The following is a 22053-nucleotide window of genomic DNA, read 5'->3' as shown; positions in this document are numbered from 1 at the left end:
ACCTTTGTTACATGCATCTCTAATTTCCTGTTTGATGCCGTCCCCTACATTACCACTACTGTTTTGGAGGCCTATAGACAACTCCCACCAATGTTTTCTGCCCCTTGGTGCTTCTTAGCTCCACCCAGACTGATTCTACACCTTGATTTTCTGAGCCAATATCCTTTCTCACTATTGCTCTGATTTCATCCTTTGCTAACAATGCCACCCCACCTTCTTTTCCTTTTCGCCTGTCCTTCCTAAATATCAAATATCCTTGGATATTCAGCTCCCAGCCTTGATCACCCTGCAGCCATGTCTCCGTAATCACAATTATATCGTATTCGTTTACATCTTATTTGCGCTGTTAATTCGTCTACATTATTACGAATGCTTCATGCATTCAGATACAGTGCCTTTAGATTTGTCTTTTTAACATTTTTAGACATCTTAACTTTTTTTTGTACTATGGCCCTATTTGTCATATTACCATTTTTTCTTACCCAGACCCTATTTGTTAGTGCACTCCTTTGTTTGTACGCTCTGTCCCTTCCTGATGCAATCTGGTTATCCTTACCCCAATCACTTTCCTGCACTGCTTCCTTGCCTTTTCATTTTAGCATTCTAGATTTCTCTTCACTGGGAGCCCCCCCCCCCCCCCCACACACTTATTTAGCACATTCGGACACTTTTCTACATTAAAGGCACTATATAAGTGCAAGTTTTTTTTGTTTCCATTATTTTGATTTAACTCAAATATGCAGAATGAATGACTATATCAGCTCCCTTACAGTATGGAAATCATAAATTCTCAAAATCCAGCGCCACTGATGACACTAGAGCTCACTGTAAAAATGTTAATTCCAAAATAAAACAGACAAAGGAAGAATATAATTATTTGAACTGCATTAAAAAAAAATTTAAGCGGGTGATTCCTAATCTCTGCTGAACTCATGTTTCTTGTGTCTTTATAAATTTCTTCATACTGTGTAGGTGCCATCATTATGGAGAAGCCAAATGTGGGTTGGAATGACGTTGCAGGTCTAGAAGGTGCCAAAGAAGCCCTTAAAGAGGCTGTGATTTTGCCCATTAAGTTTCCTCATCTTTTTACAGGTTAGTAACACTTCACAGGACTGACCATCTCTTTATCTATATCTCTTAAAAATCTTGCGCAGGGCATGCACTCCATTGGAATGTGCTATATAAATGTTTCCAATGAGAATTCTGATAATATATCAACACTTGCCTGTCACACTTATCTGTAACTATTACTGTGCCACTGAGTAACATTCTAATGGAAATATTGGTGTTATAAGTGACAATAATGACCTGTCTCTCTAACCTGTCATATCACTAGATGGTGCTGTATTATTTTTCCTCTATAAATCACTGATTCCTGAAAAAAAAATCTCTAATTTCTGAAGTCCAATAAATAAATTTTAAAAAGTCAATCGTTTCATATTTCACAATAACATGATTAAATTTGCTCATTTAGTATCTCTTATTACCTTTTACTTCAAGACCTCAACCTGTCTCAAAGTTCGACTAGATATTTTTACCTCAAGTTGGATTGCTATCATCTGTACATTCTGCACGTGTCGTTTTCAGAATATTCCAATATGCAATCTGGATCAGGAGAAATTGAGGGTGGAAGGATGTGTCCCTTCACCCTGTTAGGATTTAAATTTCTTTGCTTTTTCCAAAGGACTTTGAAAGAAACTGAAGATTGAATTGGGGTTCAGCCTGCCAAGGGCTCTAGACTGGGTTATCCTTAGAACTGTGGGTAAAGAACCTATCTCTCATTGTTTGTTTAACCCAAATTGGCTGTTTATCAACACTAAATAAGAACAATTTGTGTTGATAACTTGAGATGCTTGTCAATGACTGCGGCCATTTCAGCTAATAGACCCTTAGGAGATTTCCATTGTTTCAAAACCACAGTAATTTGCATGTGTAAGCAGCATTGATACTAGCATAAAAGCAAAATACTGTAGATGCTGGAAATCTGAAATAAAAACAGAAAATGCTGGAAATACTCAGCAGGTCAGGCAGCATCTGTGGAGAGAGAAACCGAGATAACTATTCAGGTCAATGACCTTTCATCAGAACTGGAAAAAGTTAAGAGATGTAACAGATTTTAAGCAAGTGCAGGGGCAGGGAAAGGGAGGGAGGGGAGGAAAGAACAAAAGGAAAGGTTTGTGATAGGGTGGAAGGCAGGAGTGATTAAATGACAAAAGGTATGATAGTACAAAGGAAAAGGGACAAGTAAAGAAACAAAAGATGGGTTTAGAAGAGGTATAAGTGGGAATGGCAGAATCAACAGCTACCCTGTGGAAAAAAATTGGGGCAGAGGTTATGATCTGAAACTGTTAAACTCAATGTTGAGTCCAGAAGGCTGTAAAGGGCCTAATAGAAAGATGAGGTGCTGTTCCTTGAGCTTCGTTGCAGCAGTGTAAGAGGCCGAGGACCGAGAAGTCAGAGTGGGAGTGGAGCGGAGAATTAAAGTGACCGGAAACTCGGGGTCGCACTTACGGACTGAACGGAGGTGTTCCACAAAGCGGTCACCCAATCTGTGTTTGGTCTCCCCAATGTAGAGGAGACCGCATCGTGAGCAGCGAATACAGTATACTAGATTGCAAGAAGTACAAGTAAATCGCTGTTTCACCTGGAAGGAGTGTTTGGGGCCCTGGACACTGGGAAGGGAGGAGGTAAAAGGGCAGGTATTGCATCTCCTGTGCTTGCACGGGAAGGGAGAGGGTGTTGGGGGTGATAGAAGAGTGGACCAGGGTGTCGCGGAGGGGGCGGTCCCTTTGGAATACTGGGAGGGGAGGGGAAGATGTGTTTGGTGGGATCACGCTGGAGGTGGCGGAAATGGCAGAGGATGATCCACTGAATGTGGAGGCTGGTGGGGTGAAAGGTGAGGACAGGGGGACCCTATCGTGGTTCTGGGAGGGAGGGGAAGGGGTGAGAGCAGAAGTGCAGGAAATGGAACGGACACAGTCGAGGTCCATTTCAACGATGGTAGAGGGGAATCCTCAGCTGAGCAAAAAGGAAGAGATATCGGAAGAAGTAGTATGGAAGGTGATAGCATGTCTACTACGATGGACTAGCCATCACAGCCTCTTTAGGTTGATAATTAACGCTTTAAATCACGATAGTGCTCCAGGCTAACAGCTTATTATTGAATTGGACATTATAGAAATATTAGTACGATAGCAAAATACTGCAGATGCTAGAAATCCGAAATAACAACAGAAAATGCTGGAAAAACTCAGCAGGCCAGGCAACATCCGTGGAGAGAAAATAGAGTCAACGTTTTGGGTCGAAACCCTTTTTCAAAACTGGAAAGGAAATGAAATAGATCGAAAGGCAGGGCTGGGAGAGAACAAAAGAAGTGAAGAGACATTAAGAGGTATTCAAAACGAGACGAGATGGTGATAGGACTAGTGGAGACAAAAGACGGCTCTAGATGAGGTGTGAAATGTTCTGGCAGAATGGGAGACAGCTGCCATGTGGGAGAGAGAAAAAAAAGGGGGGGGGGGGAAAGGGCCAAAACAAAGATGTGGATAAAATATAAGCAAAAATGAAATGGGGGCTGAGGTTATGATCTGAAATTGTTGAACTTGTTGAGTCCGGAAGGCTGTAAAGTGCCTAATCGGAAGATGAGCTGCTGTTCCTCGAGTTTACGTTGAGCTTCCGTGGAATAATGCAAGAGCCCGAGTACGGTGAGGTCTGAGTGGGAATGTGGCGGTGAATTAAAGTGACAGGCGACCGGAAGCTCGGGGTCCCCCTTACGGACTGAACAGAGGTGTTCCGCAAAGCGGTCACCCAATCTGCGTTTGGTCTCCCCAATGTAGAGGAGACCGCATCGTGAGCAGCGAATACAGTATACTAGATTGCAAGAAGTACAAGTAAATCGCTGTTTCTCTCCCACATGGCAGCTGTCTCTCATTCTGCCAGAACATTTCATACCTCATCTAGAGCCGTCTTTTGTCTCCACTAGTCCTATCACCATCTCGTCTGGTTTTGAATACCTCTTAATGTCTCTTCACTTCTTTTGTTCTCTCCCAGCCCTGCCTTTCGATCTATTTCATTTCCTTTCCAGTTTTGAAAAAGGGTTTCGACCCGAAACGTTGACTCCATTTTCTCTCCACGGATGTTGCCTGGCCTGCTGAGTTTTTCCAGCATTTTCTGTTGTTATATAGAAATATTCTAAGTTTAAAAAAAAAAAAAAAAAAATTAGGCAATACAGGTAAAGACCAAATTGTTACATTTATTATGCTCTTAAAAAGTATTCTATTTTCCAGTATGACTATAACCTGTTCATTTCACTAGGTGATATGTGGTATGAAATTAGGTTTCCAGTTCTTTGAGTAGTACCTGATGTAGCTTCCACATTTTTACGTGGTTATGATTGTAAAGATGATCTTTTTGTAGCAGGATTTTGGAATTCAAATGTAAAGAGATCTCCCTCTCTTTGTCTCTCCAGGTAAACGGACTCCATGGAGAGGAATCCTGCTGTTTGGTCCTCCTGGAACTGGCAAGTCCTACCTGGCAAAAGCTGTGGCAAAAGAAGCAAACAACTCTACATTTTTCTCAATCTCTTCCTCTGACTTGGTATCTAAATGGCTTGGAGAAAGTGAAAAGTGAGTTTCTATCATGTTCATTGTATGGAGCTTTGAATTGATATCTTTGATAACTGCCTATTTGCAAATTAGTAATGGACAATTTTATATTTCCCTAGCTCGGGTCAAACAAATCTTCTCTTTGAGAGCTATTTTAGCAGGATTTTGCACTTCATGTTTTCTGCACCATTTCAATCCAGATCAGAAGTGTTAACAGATTCAAGGTGAAATTAACATGTCAAAGTAGTTAATGTCATTCAGTCCGTAAGGATGACCCTGAGCTTCTGGCCGCCTGTCACTTTAATTCACCGCCACATTCCCACTCAGACCTCACTGTACTCGGGCTTTTGCATTGTTCCACGGAAGCTCAGCGTAAGCTCGAGGACCAACACCTCATCTTCCGATTAGGCACTTTACAGCCTTCTGGACTCAATATCGAGTTCAACAATTTCAGATCATAACCTCGGCCCCCATTACATTTTTACTTATTTTTTATCCACACCTTTGTTTTGGCCCTTCCCCCCCCCCCCCCCACCCCCCCCTTTCTCTCTCCCACATGGTAGCTGTCTCTCATTCTGCCAGCGCATTTCACACCTAATCTAGAGCCGTCTTTTGTCTCCACTAGTCCTATCACCATCTCGTCTCGTTTTGAATACCTCTTAATGTCTCTTCACTTCTCTTTTGTTCTCTCCCAGCCTGGCCTCTTAATCTATTTCATTTCCTGTGCTTTTCCAGTCTTGACAAAGGGTTTGACCCGAAACGTTGACTCTATTTTCTCTCCACAGATGTTGCCTGGCCTGCTGAGTTTTTCCAGCATTTTCTGTTATTTTAGTTAATGTCATTGCACTCTCTGAGGCCAGTTGGGTTTGTGTGGATCTTTGGAAAGGAGCCTTCTTGGTGCTATTACAGTCTTTTGAAATTCTAATGAAGCAGATGTTTATTCAGTAAATGGCATAAATAAATTATATTAAATCCACTGAACTTTCCAAAATGTTGTGCTATATTTATGTGCATTTCTCTTCCAAGCCATTATGTTTATTTTTTAATTTGAAGCTGCACTTTGTTTTGATTAGGGTTTTCTTAAATAAAATTTTCAAATTGTGCTTCTCCTTTGCAAGAAATTTTTTTAAATTCGTTTTTATGGGATGTGGGCGTCGCTGGCAAGGCCAGCATTTATTGCCCATCCCTAATTGCCCTCGAGAAGGTGGCGGTGAGCCACCGCCTTGAACTGCTGCAGTCTGTGTGGTGAAGGTACTCCCACAGTGCTGTTAGGTAGGGAGTTCCAGGATTTTGACCCAGCGATGAAGAAGGATCGGCGATATACTTCTAAGTCAGGATGGTGTGTGACTTGGATGGGAACTTGGAGGTGGTGGTGTTCCCATGCGCCTGCTGCCCTTGTCCTTTTAGGTGGAAGAGGTCGCGGGTTTGGGAGGTGCTGCCGAAGAAGCCTTGGCGAGTTGTTGCAGTGCATCTTGTGGATGGTACACACTACAGCCACGGTACGCTGGTGGTGGAGGGAGTGAATGTTTAAGGTGGTGGATGGGGTGCCAATCAAGCAGGCTGCTTTGTCCTGGATGGTGTCGAGCTTTGTGTTGTTGGAGCGGCACTCATCCAGGCAAGTGGAGAGTATTCCATCACACTCCTTACTTGTGCCTTGTAGATGGTGGAAAGGCTTTGGGGAGTCAGGAGGTGAGACACTCGCCACAGAATACCTAGCCTCTGACATGCTCTTGTTGCCACAGTATTTATGTGGCTGGTCCAATTAAGTTTCTGGTCAATGGTGACCCCCCAGGATGTTGATGGTGGGGGATTTGGCGAAGGTAATTCTGTTGAATGTCAAGGGGAGGTGGTTAGACTCTCGCTTGTTGGAGATAGTCATTACCTAGCACTTGTGTGGCGCGAATGTTACAGTACTAAATTGCCCATGGCATACCCCACAATTAGTTGATTAATTTTAAGTGTGTTTTTGACAGATACATATACGCACACACACACATGCAAGATAGCGACGGAATTGGGAGAGAGACTTCAGAAGCTCCCTCCACAAAGCTACCAGTGGTCAGAGCCTGCAACTACATTTTAGATGGTTGACATGGCAAAATTGAATGGGGAATGTTGACATAGCAATTTGCGTTGGTAAATCTTGACCCAAAAACACGATCAAAAATTCTCAAAAAAGGAAGTAAGATTTGTGGACAGGAAGTACATATCCTAAGGAAGACCTTTCAGATGTCAGATACATCTCGGGCATTTGTTCGTGGTTACACCACAGAAATGATTATTGCTAGAAAAAAAACACTCATTACTGTAGCTTTTTAATCAACTTTTTCATTTTTCATCTAGGTTGGTAAAGAATTTATTTCAGCTTGCCCGAGAGCACAAGCCTTCAATTATCTTCATTGATGAGGTTGATTCTCTTTGTGGCTCGAGGAGTGAAAATGAAAGTGAAGCTGCAAGGCGTATTAAAACTGAATTCTTGGTTCAGATGCAGGGTAAGCATCTTTGTTGGGGTTAGTCAAGAACCAGTCTTGTTTATAGTTTGAGAGTGTAAACTTGTATGTAGAATGCAAGAACTTTAAAGCATGGAATCAAAAAAGTTCATTCAGGCCATCAGACTCATTCCTTCCACGAACTTGCGCTTTATTGTGGACTCTATCCAACCAATTAGCCTTCTAAGCAAAGGTTTCTAAACTTGTTCTCTGTTTACTTGTCCCAAAAGCAAATTAAGTGAAACTCCAGAATGTCAGCCAAATATTGCATCTCTTGTTCTTGATTGGTTGTTTTCCATGATGCACAGCTGTCTCTGAAGTGCCAGCAAAACTATTGTGCTATACAAGCCTCAAACTTGTTCCAGATATTTGTGGTTTTTGTTGATCAACACAGCATGAACAGGTTTTGCTGGGAGTCTGTTCCACCTAGCCACTACAACAGGGAGCGAAGAAAATCCTAATTAAGTCCTACATGGGGCTCATTAATTTTGTCTATCTTGTCATGTTCCAAATTTGCATTTGAAGCCTACATATATTCATAGAATCATAGAGACTTACAACGCAGAAGGGGGCCATTCAGTTCGTCGTGCTTGTGCTGGCTTTTTGAAAGAGCAGTCGAGCTTAGTCCCATATCCCCACTTTTTGTCCATAACCTTGTAAGTTCCTCATCCTCAAGTACCTGTCCAACTCCCTTTTAAAATTATTTATGGAATCAGCTTCCACCACCTTTTCAAGTAGAGCGTTCCAGATCCCGACAACGGAGTAGAAAAAGTTTCTCCTCGTCTCCCCTCTAGATCTTTTTCCGATGATTTTGAATCTATGACCTCTAGTTATTGACCCACTCACCAGAGGGAATATTTTTTCCCTATTTACTCTACCAAAACCTCTCATCACCTTGAAAACCTCTATTATATCACCTCTTAACTTTCTCTGTCCCAAGGATAACAGTACTAACTTTTCCAACCTCTCATAACTGAAGTCCCTCATCCCTGCAAACATCCTGGTAAATCTTCTCTATACCCTTTCTAATGCCTTTACATCTTTCCTAAAGTGTGGTGCCTACAATACTCCAGCTGAGGACCAACCAGTGATTTATAAAGTTCTAGCATGATCCCTTTGCTTTTATATTCTATTCCTCTATGTATAAACCCAAGCAACCCCTATGCCTTTGTAACCACCTCATCAGCTTGCCCTGCCACCATTAAGCATTTGTGTATATGGACACCAAGGTCTCTCTGCTTATCTACACTTTTCAAAATTGTGCCATTTATACTGACTGTCCATATTAGTACCCCCCAAAGTTCACACTTCTCCGCATTGCCATGCTTCTGCCCATTTCACCATCCTGTCCGTCATCCTGAAGCCTATAACTATCCTGATCATGATCTACTTTGCCAAGTTTTGTATCATCCACAAACGTTATAATGCTGCTCCCTACACCCGAGTCTAGGTTGTTTATAAAAATTACACTCAGCATTTAAAAAAACCCCGAAATAATTGAAATAAAGAAATGAAAGAACTTGCACCTTTCACCTCCTCAGGAAATCCAAAAGCGCTTCAGTCATATTACTTTTCAATTGTAGTCATTGTTATGTAGGCAAACATGGCAGCCAATTTGCACAAAGCAAGGAGCAAGGACTCCCAAACAACAATGAGACAGACCATAATAACAACAGAAGACGCTGGAAAAACTCAGCAGGTCAGGCAACATCCGTGGAGAGAGAAATAGAGTCAACGTTTTAGGTCGAAACCCTTCTTCAGAACTGAGAAAGAAAGGCAGGAAATGAAACCGATTAAAAGGCAGTTTGGGGGCTGGGAAATGGGGGAGGGGATGAAAGAAGAGACATTAAGAGATATTCACGGTGAAACGAGATGGTAATAGGACAGGTAAAGAAACAAACAATGGCTCTAGATGAAGGGTGAAATGCACTGGCTGAGTGAAAGACAGCTGCCATGTGGGAGAGAGGAAAAAAAGGAAAAGGCACAAACCAAAAGTGTGGATAAAAAATATGAAAATATATATATATAAGGGCCGAGGTTATGATCTGAAATTGTTGAACCCTATGTTGAGTCCGGAAGGCTGTAAAGTGCCTAATCGGAAGATGAGGTGCTGTTCCTCGAGCTTACACTGAGCTTCCGTGGAACAATGCAAGTGGGAATGGGGCAGTGAATTAAAGTGACAGGCCACCGGGAGCTTGGGGTCCCCCTTACGGTCTGAACGGAGGTGTTCCGCAAAGCGGTCTCCCAATCTGCGTTTGGTCTCCCCAATGTAAAGGAGACCACATCATGTGCAGCAAATACAGTATACTAAATTGCGAGAAGTACAAGTAAATCGCTGTTTCACCTGGAAGGGGTGTTTGGGGCCCTGGACAGTGGGGAGGTATAAGGGCATGTGTTGCATCTCCTGCGTTTGCACGGGAAGGTGCCGGGGGAAGGGGTGTTGGGGGTGATAGCGGAGTGGACAAGGGTGTCGCAGAGGAAGCGGTCCCTACGGAATGCTGAAAGGGGAGGTGAGGGGAAGATGTGTTTGGTGGTGGGATCACGCTGGAGGTGACGGAAATGGCGGAGGATGATCCGTTGAATGTGGAGGCTGGTGGGGTGAAACGTGAGGACATGGGGAACTCTGTCGTGGTTCCGGGAGGGAGGGGCAGGGGTGAAGACAGAAGTACGGGAGATAGACCGGACCCGGTCAAGGGCCGTGTCAACCACTAGTGGGGAATCCTCGGTTGAGGAAAAAGGAAGACACGTCAGAAGCACTGGTATGGAAGGTGGCATCGTCAGAGCAGATGCGGCGGAGACGGAGAAACTGGGAGAATGGAATAGTGTCCTTACAGGAGGCGGGGTGGGAGGAAGTGTAGTCCAGGTAGCTGTGGGAGTCAGTGGGCTTACAGTGAATGTTTGTCAATAACCTATCCCCAGAGATGGAGACCTATCTGGGGATAGGTTATTGACAAGCATTCACTACAAGCTCGAGGAACAGCACCTCATCTTTCGATTAGGCATGTTTATAGCCTTCCGGACTCAACAGAGTTCAACAATTTCAGATCATAACCTCGGCCCCTATATATTTTTCTTTATCCACACTTTTTGTCTTTTTTTCTTCTCCCCCACATGGCAACTGTCTTTCATTCTGCCAGCACAATTTACACTTCATCTAGAGCCATCCTTTGTTTCTATGTAACCTGTTCCATTACCATCTCCTTTTGCCTTGAATATCTCTTAATGTCTCTTAATCTCTCCCGCCTTCCATCCTATCACAGACCTTCCCTTTTGTTCTTTCATCCCCTCCCCCCCCCCCCCCTTCCGAGCCTCTTCGCTTGCTTAAAAATCTGTTCCATTTCCTGCTTTTTTCCAGTTCTGACGAAAGGTCATCGACCTGAAACGTTAACTCTGTTTCTCTCTTCACAGATGCTGCCTGACCTGCTGAGTTTCTCCAGCATCTGCAGTATTATCTTTTCGTATTAATGTCAGTATTAAATGTTCAGCAATGTTTTCATTTAACAAATTACAATATTAAAAGATAATGAATACAAAGCTGCAGTTTAATTTTGTATTCTAAAAGGCATATGAAAGAAAAGCTGGTAGTAAGTTCAGTTCTGAGTATTTCTTCATAATTTGCACATGCAACTGTGTGCCATGTGGGTGTGTCGACGACTACAGGTCCCAGGTGGTTTTGTGAAATATTTGAATAACTTAAGACATTGCAGTTTAAATTTGACTTGGAAATGCAGAAAATGATGAACCTGTCAGCTTTTTAGTGCTTTTATTTAATAAATATAGTTGTCTAGGAAATATTTAATCTAAATAACTAGACAGAAGTTCATAGATTAATTTTGCTTAGTCTTTCAGTAGATGAAAGCTAATTGATAGCTGTAATCACCAAGAACACCCATCAATGATCATCTGATGCAACACTTCTCTCCCTAGAAAATCTTGAAACTTGTACATATGTATCAAGCATTTTTCTAGCCTTTGATATAACTTTACTGCTGTGTGGCATTTTCAGTTACAGTTTCCTGGAAATATGTTTCTATCTGACAACATTACTCCTCCCCTACCATATGATCTATATCAAAATCAACAGAATGCCTGAATTGATCACTTACTGTGATTTGTGCAAGTAGAAACTGGCGTGTTCTATTGAAGTATTTTAACCTTAATATGTATTGATGAAAATTTGCTTTCCTGTGAACTGCCATCTTTTTAAATGAATAATCTGCCCCATCACCGAGTTGTGAAGCTGAACATTAACTAGCACATGTCTAACTATAACACTGGGGTATAACTGATGCCCTCATTTATTTATACTAAATCTCACTTTATTGAATTTCCAAGATGACATTCACCTTGTCAGTATTCTAAATTCCTACTATGTACTGTTATGACATAATGCACATTACACAATAAAACTACTGATAACTTTTGACAGGTGTTGGAGTAGATAATGAAGGAATCTTGGTACTTGGAGCAACAAATATCCCATGGGTTCTAGATTCTGCCATAAGAAGAAGGTAAAATGTGTTTATGCAACTGTTGTACATTGTTTAGTATTGTTTAGATAAAAACATCTGTCAAAAGCTTACCCATACAAGTAAACAAATTATGACTCCCTGTTAGCATGCATGGAACAATGATGTTACTTCATAGAATCTTAGAATGGTTACAGCACAGAAGGAGGCCATTCGGCCCGTTGAGCCTGTGCCGGCTCTCTGCAAGAGCACGTTTACTATTTATATGCCTATAGAAGACTTTTGGATTACCTTTTATGTTAGCTGCCATTCTATTCTCATACCCTCTCTTTGCCCCTCTTAATTTTTTCACTTCTCCTCTGAACTTTCTATATTTAGCCCGATTCTCAGATGTATTCTCAACCTGACATCTATCATACGCGCTCTTTTTCTGCATCATCTTACTCTCTATCTCTTTTGTCATCCAAGGAGCTCTGACTTTAGTTGCCCTACCTTTCCCCCTAGTGGGAATGTACCTCGACTATTTTCTCTTTAAAGGCAGCCCATTGTTCGATTACAGTTTTGCCTGCCAATCTTTGATTCCAATTTACCCAAGCCAGATCCATTCTCATCCCACTGAAATTGGCCTTCCTGCAATTAAGTATTTTTACTCGAGATTGCAACCTGTCCTTTTCCATAGCTAATCTAAACCTTATGATACTGTGATCACTGTTCCCTAAATGTTCCCCTACTGACACTTGCTCCACTTAACCCACCTCATTCCCCAGAACCAGATCCAGCAATGCCTCCTTCCTCATTGGGCTGGAAACATACTGATCAAGAAAGTTCTCCTGAACACTTCAGAAATTCTTCCCCTTTTCTGCCCTTTATACTATTACTATCCTAGTCTATATTAGGACAGTTGAAGTCCCCCATTATCCCTACTCTATAGTTCTTGCACCTCTCTGTAATTTGCCTGCAAATTTGCTCCACTATATCTTTCCCACTAGTTGGTGGCCTATAGAATACACCTAGTAGTGTAATGGTACCTCTATTATTTCTTAACTCTAGCCATACAGATTCTGTCCTTGACCCCTCCAGGACATCCACTCTCTCCAGCACTGTATTCTCCTTAACTAATACTGCCACACCACCACCTATCTTTCCTGAACACCTTATATCCAGGAATATTTAATACCCAATCCTGCCCTTTTTTGAGCCAGGTCTCCATTATTGCCACAATATCATATTCCCATGTGGCTATTTGCGCCTGCAGCTCACCACCCATGTTCACTATGCTTTGTGCATTCACATACATACACTGTAAACCATCCTGTGTTCTCTTAGTCTGACCCCACCTAATACCTTACTATTTCTTACTTTTAGTGCTAACCGTCTCACCCAATCCTTTGTGCCCTTTGTTTCTCCTTTCTAATGCTACATCCTGGTGCCCATCCCCCTGCCAACTTAATTTAAACACTCCCCAAAAGCGCTAGCAAACCTCCCCACGAGGATATTGGTACCAGCTCTGTTGAGGTGCAACCTGTCCGGCCTGTACAGGTCCCACCACCTCCAGAACTGGCCCCAATGCCCCAAGAATCTGAAGCCCTCCCACCTGCACCATCTCTCCAGCCATGCATTTATCTGCTCTATCCTCCTATTTCTATACTCACTCGCGAGTGGCACCAAGAGTAATCCAGAGATTACTACCTTTGAGGTCCTGCTTTTTAATCTCTTTTTCGTAGCTCCCTGAAATCTGCCTGCAGGATCTCATCCCTCTTTCTACCTACGTCATTAGTACCGATATGGACCACGACCTCTGGCTGTTCACCGCCCCCCCCCCCTCAATGTTCTACAGCTGCTCAGTGACCTCCTTGACCCTGGCACCAGGGAGGCAACATACCATCCAGGAGTCACGTTTGCGGCTACAGAAACGCCTGTCTGCTCTCTCAACTATCGAATCCCCTACCACTATTGCTTTCCCTATCTTCATCCTCCCCCACCCCCCCACACCATACAGCTGAGCCACCTGTGGTGCCATGGACTTGGCTCTGGCTGTACTCCCCAGAGGAACCATCGCCCTCACCAGTACTCAACAGAATACTGGTTGGCGAGCGAGATGTGTTCAGGAGACTCCTGCACTACCTGCCTGGTGGTCCTCTTCTGTCTGCCTTTTCTGATTGACAAACCTCTCAAGACGACTGAAAGCATCCCCTTGTGAAGTGCTGCACTGCTAAGAGTTACAGAGCAACCTTTCAGTAAAACAATCATCTCTCAAAGAACATTCCAACATTTTTTGTGCATGTTTCATGCTGCTATTTAATAATGTAATTGTATAAAGAGCTGAGACTCTTGGATATATGAAATATGTATAACCTCCTGAGGTACTCTTGTCATTTTCCTCTTATAGGAGAGAAATAACTAGCACAGTATATGGGAAATCCTAAATGCATGCATCTAACATAATGGCCCGAAATTTGCGGTGGGTAATAACAGCGAATGAAAACCGTTGAAACTGACCGCAACTTCAGGATTTAGTGCATGCACATCCTAATGCGGAAATCCTGAAGTTGCGGTCAGTCGTTCACTGCTCAGACACTGGCGATGCTGTGGCCACACCACCCCCCCCTCCCATAGCCGTCATTCAGTGTAATCAGGGACATCAGTGAAACTGACAAACTTTGGCTTTTCCAGGGTAATATTACTTTTAAATAACCTGTTAAAAGTTAGACCCTTTTGGATTAGCTGCAACTGGGGTTTTTAACAGCATATTGACTGCTAAACAAATGTTATGGCCCTGAAAAACTAAATTTAATTTTGTGGAGTGTCAAATTTATCCATTTTACAGTAATAAAGATTAAAAAATTTTAAAACTTTAAAAAAATGTTTAAGTTTGTTCATCTTTATTTCAGGTTTACATAAGAACATAAGAACATAAGAAATAGGAGCAGGAGTAGGCCAATCGGCCCCTCGAGCCTGCTCCACCATTCAATAAGATCATGGCTGATCTGATCCTAACCTCAAATCTTCTATCACTCTGCATCCACCCGAACCCATGTGATCTCCCGGGAGAGGCGAGAAACCAGATAAAGACCCAATGGCCAATTTGGGAGAAAAAAATCTGGGAAATTCCTCTCCGACCCATCTAGGCGATCGAAATTCTTCCAGGAGATCACTCTGTCCCTATATTTTCTACAGTACTTACCTTCTGTAAAGGCGATCTCCACCCCAGCCAGGAACAGGAATAAAACCATCTCCTGAAATCTAACACAATTAGAACACAGTAGGAGCAGAACAAGGCTACACGGCCCCTGGGCCCGCTCCACTACCCACAGGGCCATGACCATTCCGAACCCAGACTCATGTCCAATTTCCTGCCCGCTCCCCGTAACCCTTAATTCCCTTTACTTCTAGGAAACTATCTATTTCTGTTTTAAATTTATTTAATGATGTAGTTTCCACAGCTTTCTGGGGCAGCAAATTCCACAAACCTACCACCCTCTGAGTGAAGAAGTTTCTCCTCATCTCAGTTTTGAATGAGCAGCCCCTTATTTTAAGATTATGCCCCCTAGTTCTAGTTTCACCCATCATTGGGAACATCCTCACCGCATCCACCCGATCAAGCCCCTTCACAATCTTATATGTTTCAATAAGATCGCCTCTCATTCTTCTGAACTCCAATGAGTAGAGTCCCAATCTACTCAACCTCTCCTCATATGACCACCCCCTCATCCCCGGGATTAACCGAGTGAACCTTCTTTGTACTGACTCGAGAGCAAGTATGTCTTTTCTTAAGTATGGACACCAAAACTGTATGCAGTATTCCAGGTGCGGCCTCACCAATACCTTGTACAACTGCAGCAATACCTCCCTGTTTTTATATTCCAACCCCCTAGCAATAAAAGCCAACATTCCATTGGCCTTCTTAATCACTTGCTGCACCTGCATACTAACCTTTTGAGTTTCGTGCACCAGGACCCCCAGATCCCTTTGTACTACAGTACTTTCCAGTTTCTTGCCATTAAGATAATAACTTGCTCTATGATTTTTCCTGCCAAAGTGCATAACCTCACACTTTCCAGTATTGTATTCCATCTGCCAAATCTCTGCCCACTTAGCCTGTCTATGTCCCTTTGCACTACTTTCCGTCCCATCTTTGTATCATCTGCAAACTTTGATATGTTACACTCGGTCCCCTCCTCTATAGATTGTAAAGAGTTGGGGACCCAGCACTGACCCCTGCGGAACACCACTAGTTACTGGTTGCCAATCTGAGAACGAACCATTTATCCCAACTCTCTGCTTTCTGTTAGAGAGCCAATCCTCCACCCACGCCAGAATATTACCCCCAATCCCGTGATTTTTTATCTTGAGCAATAATCTTTTGTGTGGCACCTTGTCAAATGCCTTTTGGAAGTCTAAATACACTACGTCCACTGGTTCCCCTTTATCCACCCTGTATGTTACTTCCTCAAAAAACTCAAGCAAATTTGTTAAACATGACTTCCCCTTCATGAAACCATGCTGAGTTTGCCCTATTAAATTATGTTTATCCAAATGTCCCGTTACTGTCTCCTTAATAATGGACTCTAACATTTTACCAACCACAGATGTTAGGCTAACAGGTCTATAGTTTCCAGCCTTCTGCCTACTACCCTTTTTAAATAAGGGTGTTACATTAGCAGTTTTCCAATCTGCCGGGACCTTTGCTGAGTCCAGTGAGTTTTGGAAAATTATTACCAATGCATCCACAATCCCTACCGCTACTTCCCTCAAGACCCTGGGATGCAAGCCATCAGGTCCAGGGGATTTATCCGCCTTGAGTCCCATTATTTTACCAAGTACCACTTCCTTAGTGATTTTAATTGTATTTAGTTCCTCCCCCCCCAGAGCCCCCTGTTTGTCCAGTGTTGGGATATTCTTAGTGTCCTCTACTGTAAAGACTGATACAAAATAATTGTTCAGTGTTTTTGCCATCTCCATGTTTCCCACCATTAATTTCCCGGTCTCATCCTCTAAGGGACCAACATTTACTTTAGCCACCCTTTTTCTTTTTATATAACTATAGAAACTTTTACTGTCTGTTTTTATATTTTTTGCTAATTTACTTTCATAATCTATCTTCCCTTTCTTAATCAATCTTTTTGTTATTTTTTGCTGTCTTTTAAAGACTTCCCAATCTTCCATCCTCCCACTAGATTTGGCTACCTTATATGCCCTTGTTTTTAGTCGGATACTATCCTTAATTACTTTACTTAGCCACGGATGGCTATCTTTTCTTTTACACCCTTTTTTCCTCAGTGGAATATATTTTTTTTGGAAGTTGTAAAATAACTCCTTAAATGTACACCACTGGTCATGTACCGTCTTACCCTTTAATCTATTTTCCCAGTCCACTCTAATTAATTCCGCTCTCATACCTTCATAGTCTCCTTTATTCAAGCTCAGCACGCTTGTTTGAGATCCAACCTTCTCACCCTCTTATTGAATATGGAACTCAACCATGTTATGGTCACTCATTCCAAGGGGATCCTTTACTAGGACATTTTTAATTGATCCTGTCTCATTACACAGGACCAGATCTAAGGTTGCTTGCCCCCTGGTCGGTTCAGTTACATACTGCTCAAGAAACCCATCCCTAATACACTCAATGAACTCTTCCTCAAGGCTGCTCTGCCCAATTTGATTTGTCCAGTTAATATGATAATTAAAATCCCCCATAATTATAGCTGTTCCCTTATTACAAGCCTCAACTATTTCCTGATTAATACTCCGTCCAACAGAGTTGCAACTGTTCGGAGGCCTATAGACTACACCCACTAGTGTTTTTTTCCCCTTCTTATTCCTTACCTCCACCCAAACTGTTTCACTATCCTGCTCCTTTGACCCAATATCATTTCTCTATTATAGTGATTCCTTCCTTTATTAACATAGCCACCCCACCTCCTCTCCCTTCCTGCCTGTCCTTCCTGATTGTTAAATAACCTGGTATGTTTAATTCCCAGTCATGGTCACCCTGCAGCCATGTTTCTGTAATGGCCACAAGATCATACCCATATGTCATTATTTGTGCCGTTAACTCATTCATTTTGTTACGAATGCTACGTGCATTCAGATAAAGAACTTTCAAATATGTTTTGTAACACTTAGTTCCTGTTTTTTCCCTTTTTAGTACTTTACTTTTTACTCCATACCTTCTGTCCCTTCCTGACACATTCTGTTTTTTAATTCCCCCACTGCTACCTAAGTCTATGACCTTCTCTGTTGTCATTTCTATTATTTGCTCTCTAGAAACCTCCCCCCCACTAATTAGTTTAAAGCCCTCTCTACAGCCCTAGTTATATGATTCGCCAGGACTCTAGTCCCAGCACTGGCCAAGTGGAGTCCGTCCCAACAGAACAGCTCCCTCCTGTCCCAGTACTGGTGCCAGTGTCCCAAGAAGCAAAACCCATTTCTCCCACACCAGTCTTTGAGCCACGCATTTAACTCTTTAATTTTATTTATCCTAGCCAAATTCGCTCGTGGCTCAGGTAATAACCCAGAGATTATTACCCTTGAGGTTCTGTTTTTTAATTTGACCCCTAGCTGCTCATACTCCTTTAACAGAACCGTCTTCCTTGTCCTATCTACGTCGTTTGTACCAACATGGACCACGACAACTGGATCCTCCCCCTCCCACTGCAAGTTTCTTTCCAGCCCAGAAGAGATGTCCTTAACCCTGGCACCAGGCAGGCAACACAGCCTTCGGGACTCCCGCTCTTGACTGCAGAGAACCCTATCTATCCCCCTAATGATACTATCCCCTACCACTACAACATTTCTTTTTACTCCCTCCACTTGAATGGCCCCCTGTACCATGGTGCTGTGGCCAGGTTGCTCATCCTCCCTGCAGTCCCCGCTCCCGCCCTCACAGGGAGTAAGAACCTCGATCCTGCTGGACAAGAACAAGGGCTGCGTCTCCTTCAACACTACATCCTGGATCCCTGTACCTTCCTCACTCGTAGTCACACCGTCCTGTCCCTGACCACGGACTACATCTGCAGTAATTAACTTCATAGGTGTGACCATCTCCTGAAACATAGAGTCCAGGAACTTCTCCCCCTCCCTGATGTGTCGCAGTGTCTGAAGCTCGGTCTCAAGCTCCATAACATGGAACTTGAGTTCCTCTAGCAGCAAACACTTGTCGCAGATGTAATCACCGTTAGCCTCAATGGGGTTCAACGGCTCCCACATCTCGCAACAGTAACACATCACCTGCTCCATTCTATATAATTAATTTAATTTCTTATTATTAGTTATGAAGACCCTGCCCGGATATATATGATAATATCACACCACTATTCAATAGGACTTACCAACTTAAAGGTATGAAAGAGAAGAGAAGGAAGAAAACCAACCAACCAGCTGATCACCAACCTCCTCCTTGAATACTGTCTGTGGAGCCTGTTTGGTTGACTCGTCTCGCTGCTCCGCCTCCGCAGCGCTGTCTAAGCCTGGGAGTGTGGAATAAAACAGAGCAAAAAACACACCCTCACCTCCCACTTATCCGAACTCTCCCACTTAGCAAAACTCCAACAGCACTCAATGCACAAAGCACTCCGTGCACTGCACTAGCCCCTCCGCTTTTATACCCAGATTCTACTTCCTGTTTAAACTGCCCAAGAGTTTAAAAAACCCTTAAAAAATTAAACTTACTTCAAATAATTGACTTCTTAACACACTAAAATTCACAAAATACACTTAAATGATTTTTCTCCCACTTGGCAAAACTCCAACAGCACTCCATGCACAAAGCATTGAGTTTAACTTTTCTAAATGATTGCATGTAAATTGCTTCTAGTGATACCCACCTGAATTGATGTTTTGATGATGGAATCGTGTTCTGTTGGCACAGTATCCCAAAATTGAATGAAATGATCATGTGCATTGAGTTTGGTCTATCCACTTACCAATGTTAATTCAGCCCCTCACCCCACCCCAGCTTAGTAAAACAGTGCTGGTATATAGATTTAACCCATGTATGGGATTATGCAGATAGTCATGCATGTTTGTATGCACAATGGTGTTTTACAGTTTTACAGGCAATGACCATCGCCATTGCTGACCAAGTCAAATTGTGTTGGCACTGGTGAGGTGGTCCCTTTGGCATGACAAAAATGATTTCTTATACTGAAACTGCTGTTTTCCAGATTTGAGAAACGTATCTACATTCCATTACCTGAGCAGGCTGCTCGTGCTGTGATGTTTAGATTGCACCTTGGAACTACGCAAAACTGTCTGTCTGATGAAGATTACCGGATACTGGCAAAGAAAACAGATGGGTATTCTGGGGCTGACATCAGTGTCATAGTACGAGATGCTTTAATGCAGCCAGTCAGGAAGGTTCAGTCAGCTACTCATTTCAAGAAGGTAAGGTACCGCAAAAATAAAGTGCAGTAATTTTCAGGAAAGATTCTATTGACAGTATAAATATGAACATACGAACAATGACGGGCAGATAATCACTCTCTGGTCCATTGAGCCCGTCCCACACAATTGCGATAGCTTGTGTATCACAATATATACACTCCACCCCACCCAAAACCATGTGATCTCCTGGGAGACAAAAAAACAGATAAAACCCCAGGCCAATTTGGGGGGTGGGTGTGGGGGGAATCTGGTAAATTCCTCTCCGTCCCATCTAGGTGATCGAAACTAGTTCAGGAGATCACTCTGGCCCTGAATTCCCTGCAGTACCTACCTTCTGTAAGAGGTGATCTCTGTCCCAGCCAGAAACAGCTCCAGCTCTCTATTGAAGGAATTCAGTGAATCAGCATTCACCACATGAGACGGCGGCCTGTTCCAGAGGCCCTCTATTCTCTGGGAAATGAACCACCTCCTGACATCTACCTAAATCTGGCCGTATACAACTTAAACTTGTGACCCCTGGTCAATGTTCCCTCTAATTTTTTTTTGTACTGAGTGGGCCACGAACTCCTTTGAGTGCGGCCTTTTTGTCCAACCTTTTTGTCCGTGAGCAATTTAAAAACGACTTTTACAACAGCAACCACTTAAAAGCATATATATAGTAATGCTATATTGACACTCTACTGTCTCAAATCATGAGACAATCAGACAAGGTTCTATACAAGTTTAACATAAATCTCTGCTTTTGAATTCTGTTCCTCTAGAGATGAGCTCAAGTGCTTTATTTGAACTTTTATGGCTTTTTTAACCTGCGTTGCTACTTTTAATAATTTGTGTATCTATACCCCTAGATCCCTTTGCACCTTTACCCCATTTAGATTCTTATTTTCCAAGGAGTAGGTCACCTCCTTATTCCTCCTACCAAAATGCACCACCTCACACTTATCTATATTGAAATTCATTTGTTATTTACATGCCCATTCTGCAAGTTTGTTTACGGTAGAATTCATTAAAAGCTTTTAGTTCGTCATGTACAAACTCTATTTAATATAAAAATTCCCTGTCAGAAATGACGGGGATATAAAAGAACTGTAATAATGCATTAACACTTCAGAAACGTCACTCAGTTACACGGTTATGCATCGACCCCTCATGTCACTATCAAAGTGGCTTGCACAAGGCAGCGGCTTTCCTATGGCGCTGACGTGCTGTACATCCACATAAGTAATTAGAATATTAATCACAATGCAACCAGACAACCAACAAATATAAAGTGCTGTAGTTCTTTAGTTCACAGTATTAAAAAGAACTGAACAGAAACGGGTATCTGTATTTTCAACTTCCAACTTCAATAGCTTCCATTAGTAAACGTTGTCCTCTTGAACCAGCACAACCCCCATGTAACATGTCAGAAATGCAGCACTTATTCATAAGTGCAGAAAAACACACACAATTTGCATCACTAAATTAAAAACAAAAGCAGGAAAAGCTATGATTTAACAGAAATAAACATTCATCTTTATTCCTGGACAGGAGAACCAATCAGACTGACTTGGAAATGTTTACTGATATGTTGACGTCAAGATGTTAATTTACAAATTTCGCTTCTAATGATTTAAACAAGTCTGATAAACTCTTTCAAAAAGGGAACAACACCTGACAAAATTTAACTGGAATTTACCGTGGGATAATTCAACTTCACTTTCCAGTATTTTTTTTTCCGGCTTTAAACTATTTTCTGAATTTAAAAAAAATTCTCATTTTTAGTTTCACTGGGGGCCTAAAACTTGTTTGTGTTAGCCTCCTTCCAGCGACCATTGTACATGTGCTGCGCCTCCACCTGTGTTGTTCCAAAGTGCAGCCGCCGCTCAGTTCCCCAGAAACGGAACACATGCGTCTGGACCCTCATCCCTCTCTCTGCCCCCCCCCCCCCGGTGGTCCTCTGGCCGCCCCCCCCCCCCCCCCCCCTTCCGTCTCTCCCCCCTTCGGTCTCTCTTTCCCCCCTTCCTTCCTTCTCTCTTTCCCCCCTTCCTTCCGTCTCTCTTTCGCCCCTTCCTTCCGTCTCTCTTTCCCCCCTTCCTTCCGTCTCTCTTTCCCCCTTCCTTC

The 22053-nt window shown here is 42.7% G+C and overlaps 1 protein-coding gene across 2 annotated transcripts in view; it reads left to right on the top strand.

The window, feature by feature from the left end:
* Window positions 1–22053, top strand: part of LOC147117581 (vacuolar protein sorting-associated protein 4B-like) — an 86788-nt gene that overhangs the window by 45553 nt on the left and 19182 nt on the right. For both annotated transcript variants that reach the window (XM_085988696.1, XM_085988697.1), the window contains 5 exons: window positions 973–1092; window positions 4469–4625; window positions 6948–7096; window positions 11523–11604; window positions 19731–19950. In XM_085988696.1, coding sequence (XP_085844822.1) covers window positions 973–1092; window positions 4469–4625; window positions 6948–7096; window positions 11523–11604; window positions 19731–19950 — 728 coding nt within the window. The remainder of the gene's footprint in view (window positions 1–972; window positions 1093–4468; window positions 4626–6947; window positions 7097–11522; window positions 11605–19730; window positions 19951–22053) is intronic.

This window comes from Somniosus microcephalus, chromosome 5 (assembly GCF_052327205.1).
Source record: "Somniosus microcephalus isolate GS21.2 chromosome 5, FLI_Smic_1.0, whole genome shotgun sequence".
NCBI classification, from domain to species: Eukaryota; Metazoa; Chordata; class Chondrichthyes; order Squaliformes; family Somniosidae; genus Somniosus; species Somniosus microcephalus.
This window is presented reverse-complemented; position numbering and strand designations above follow the sequence as displayed.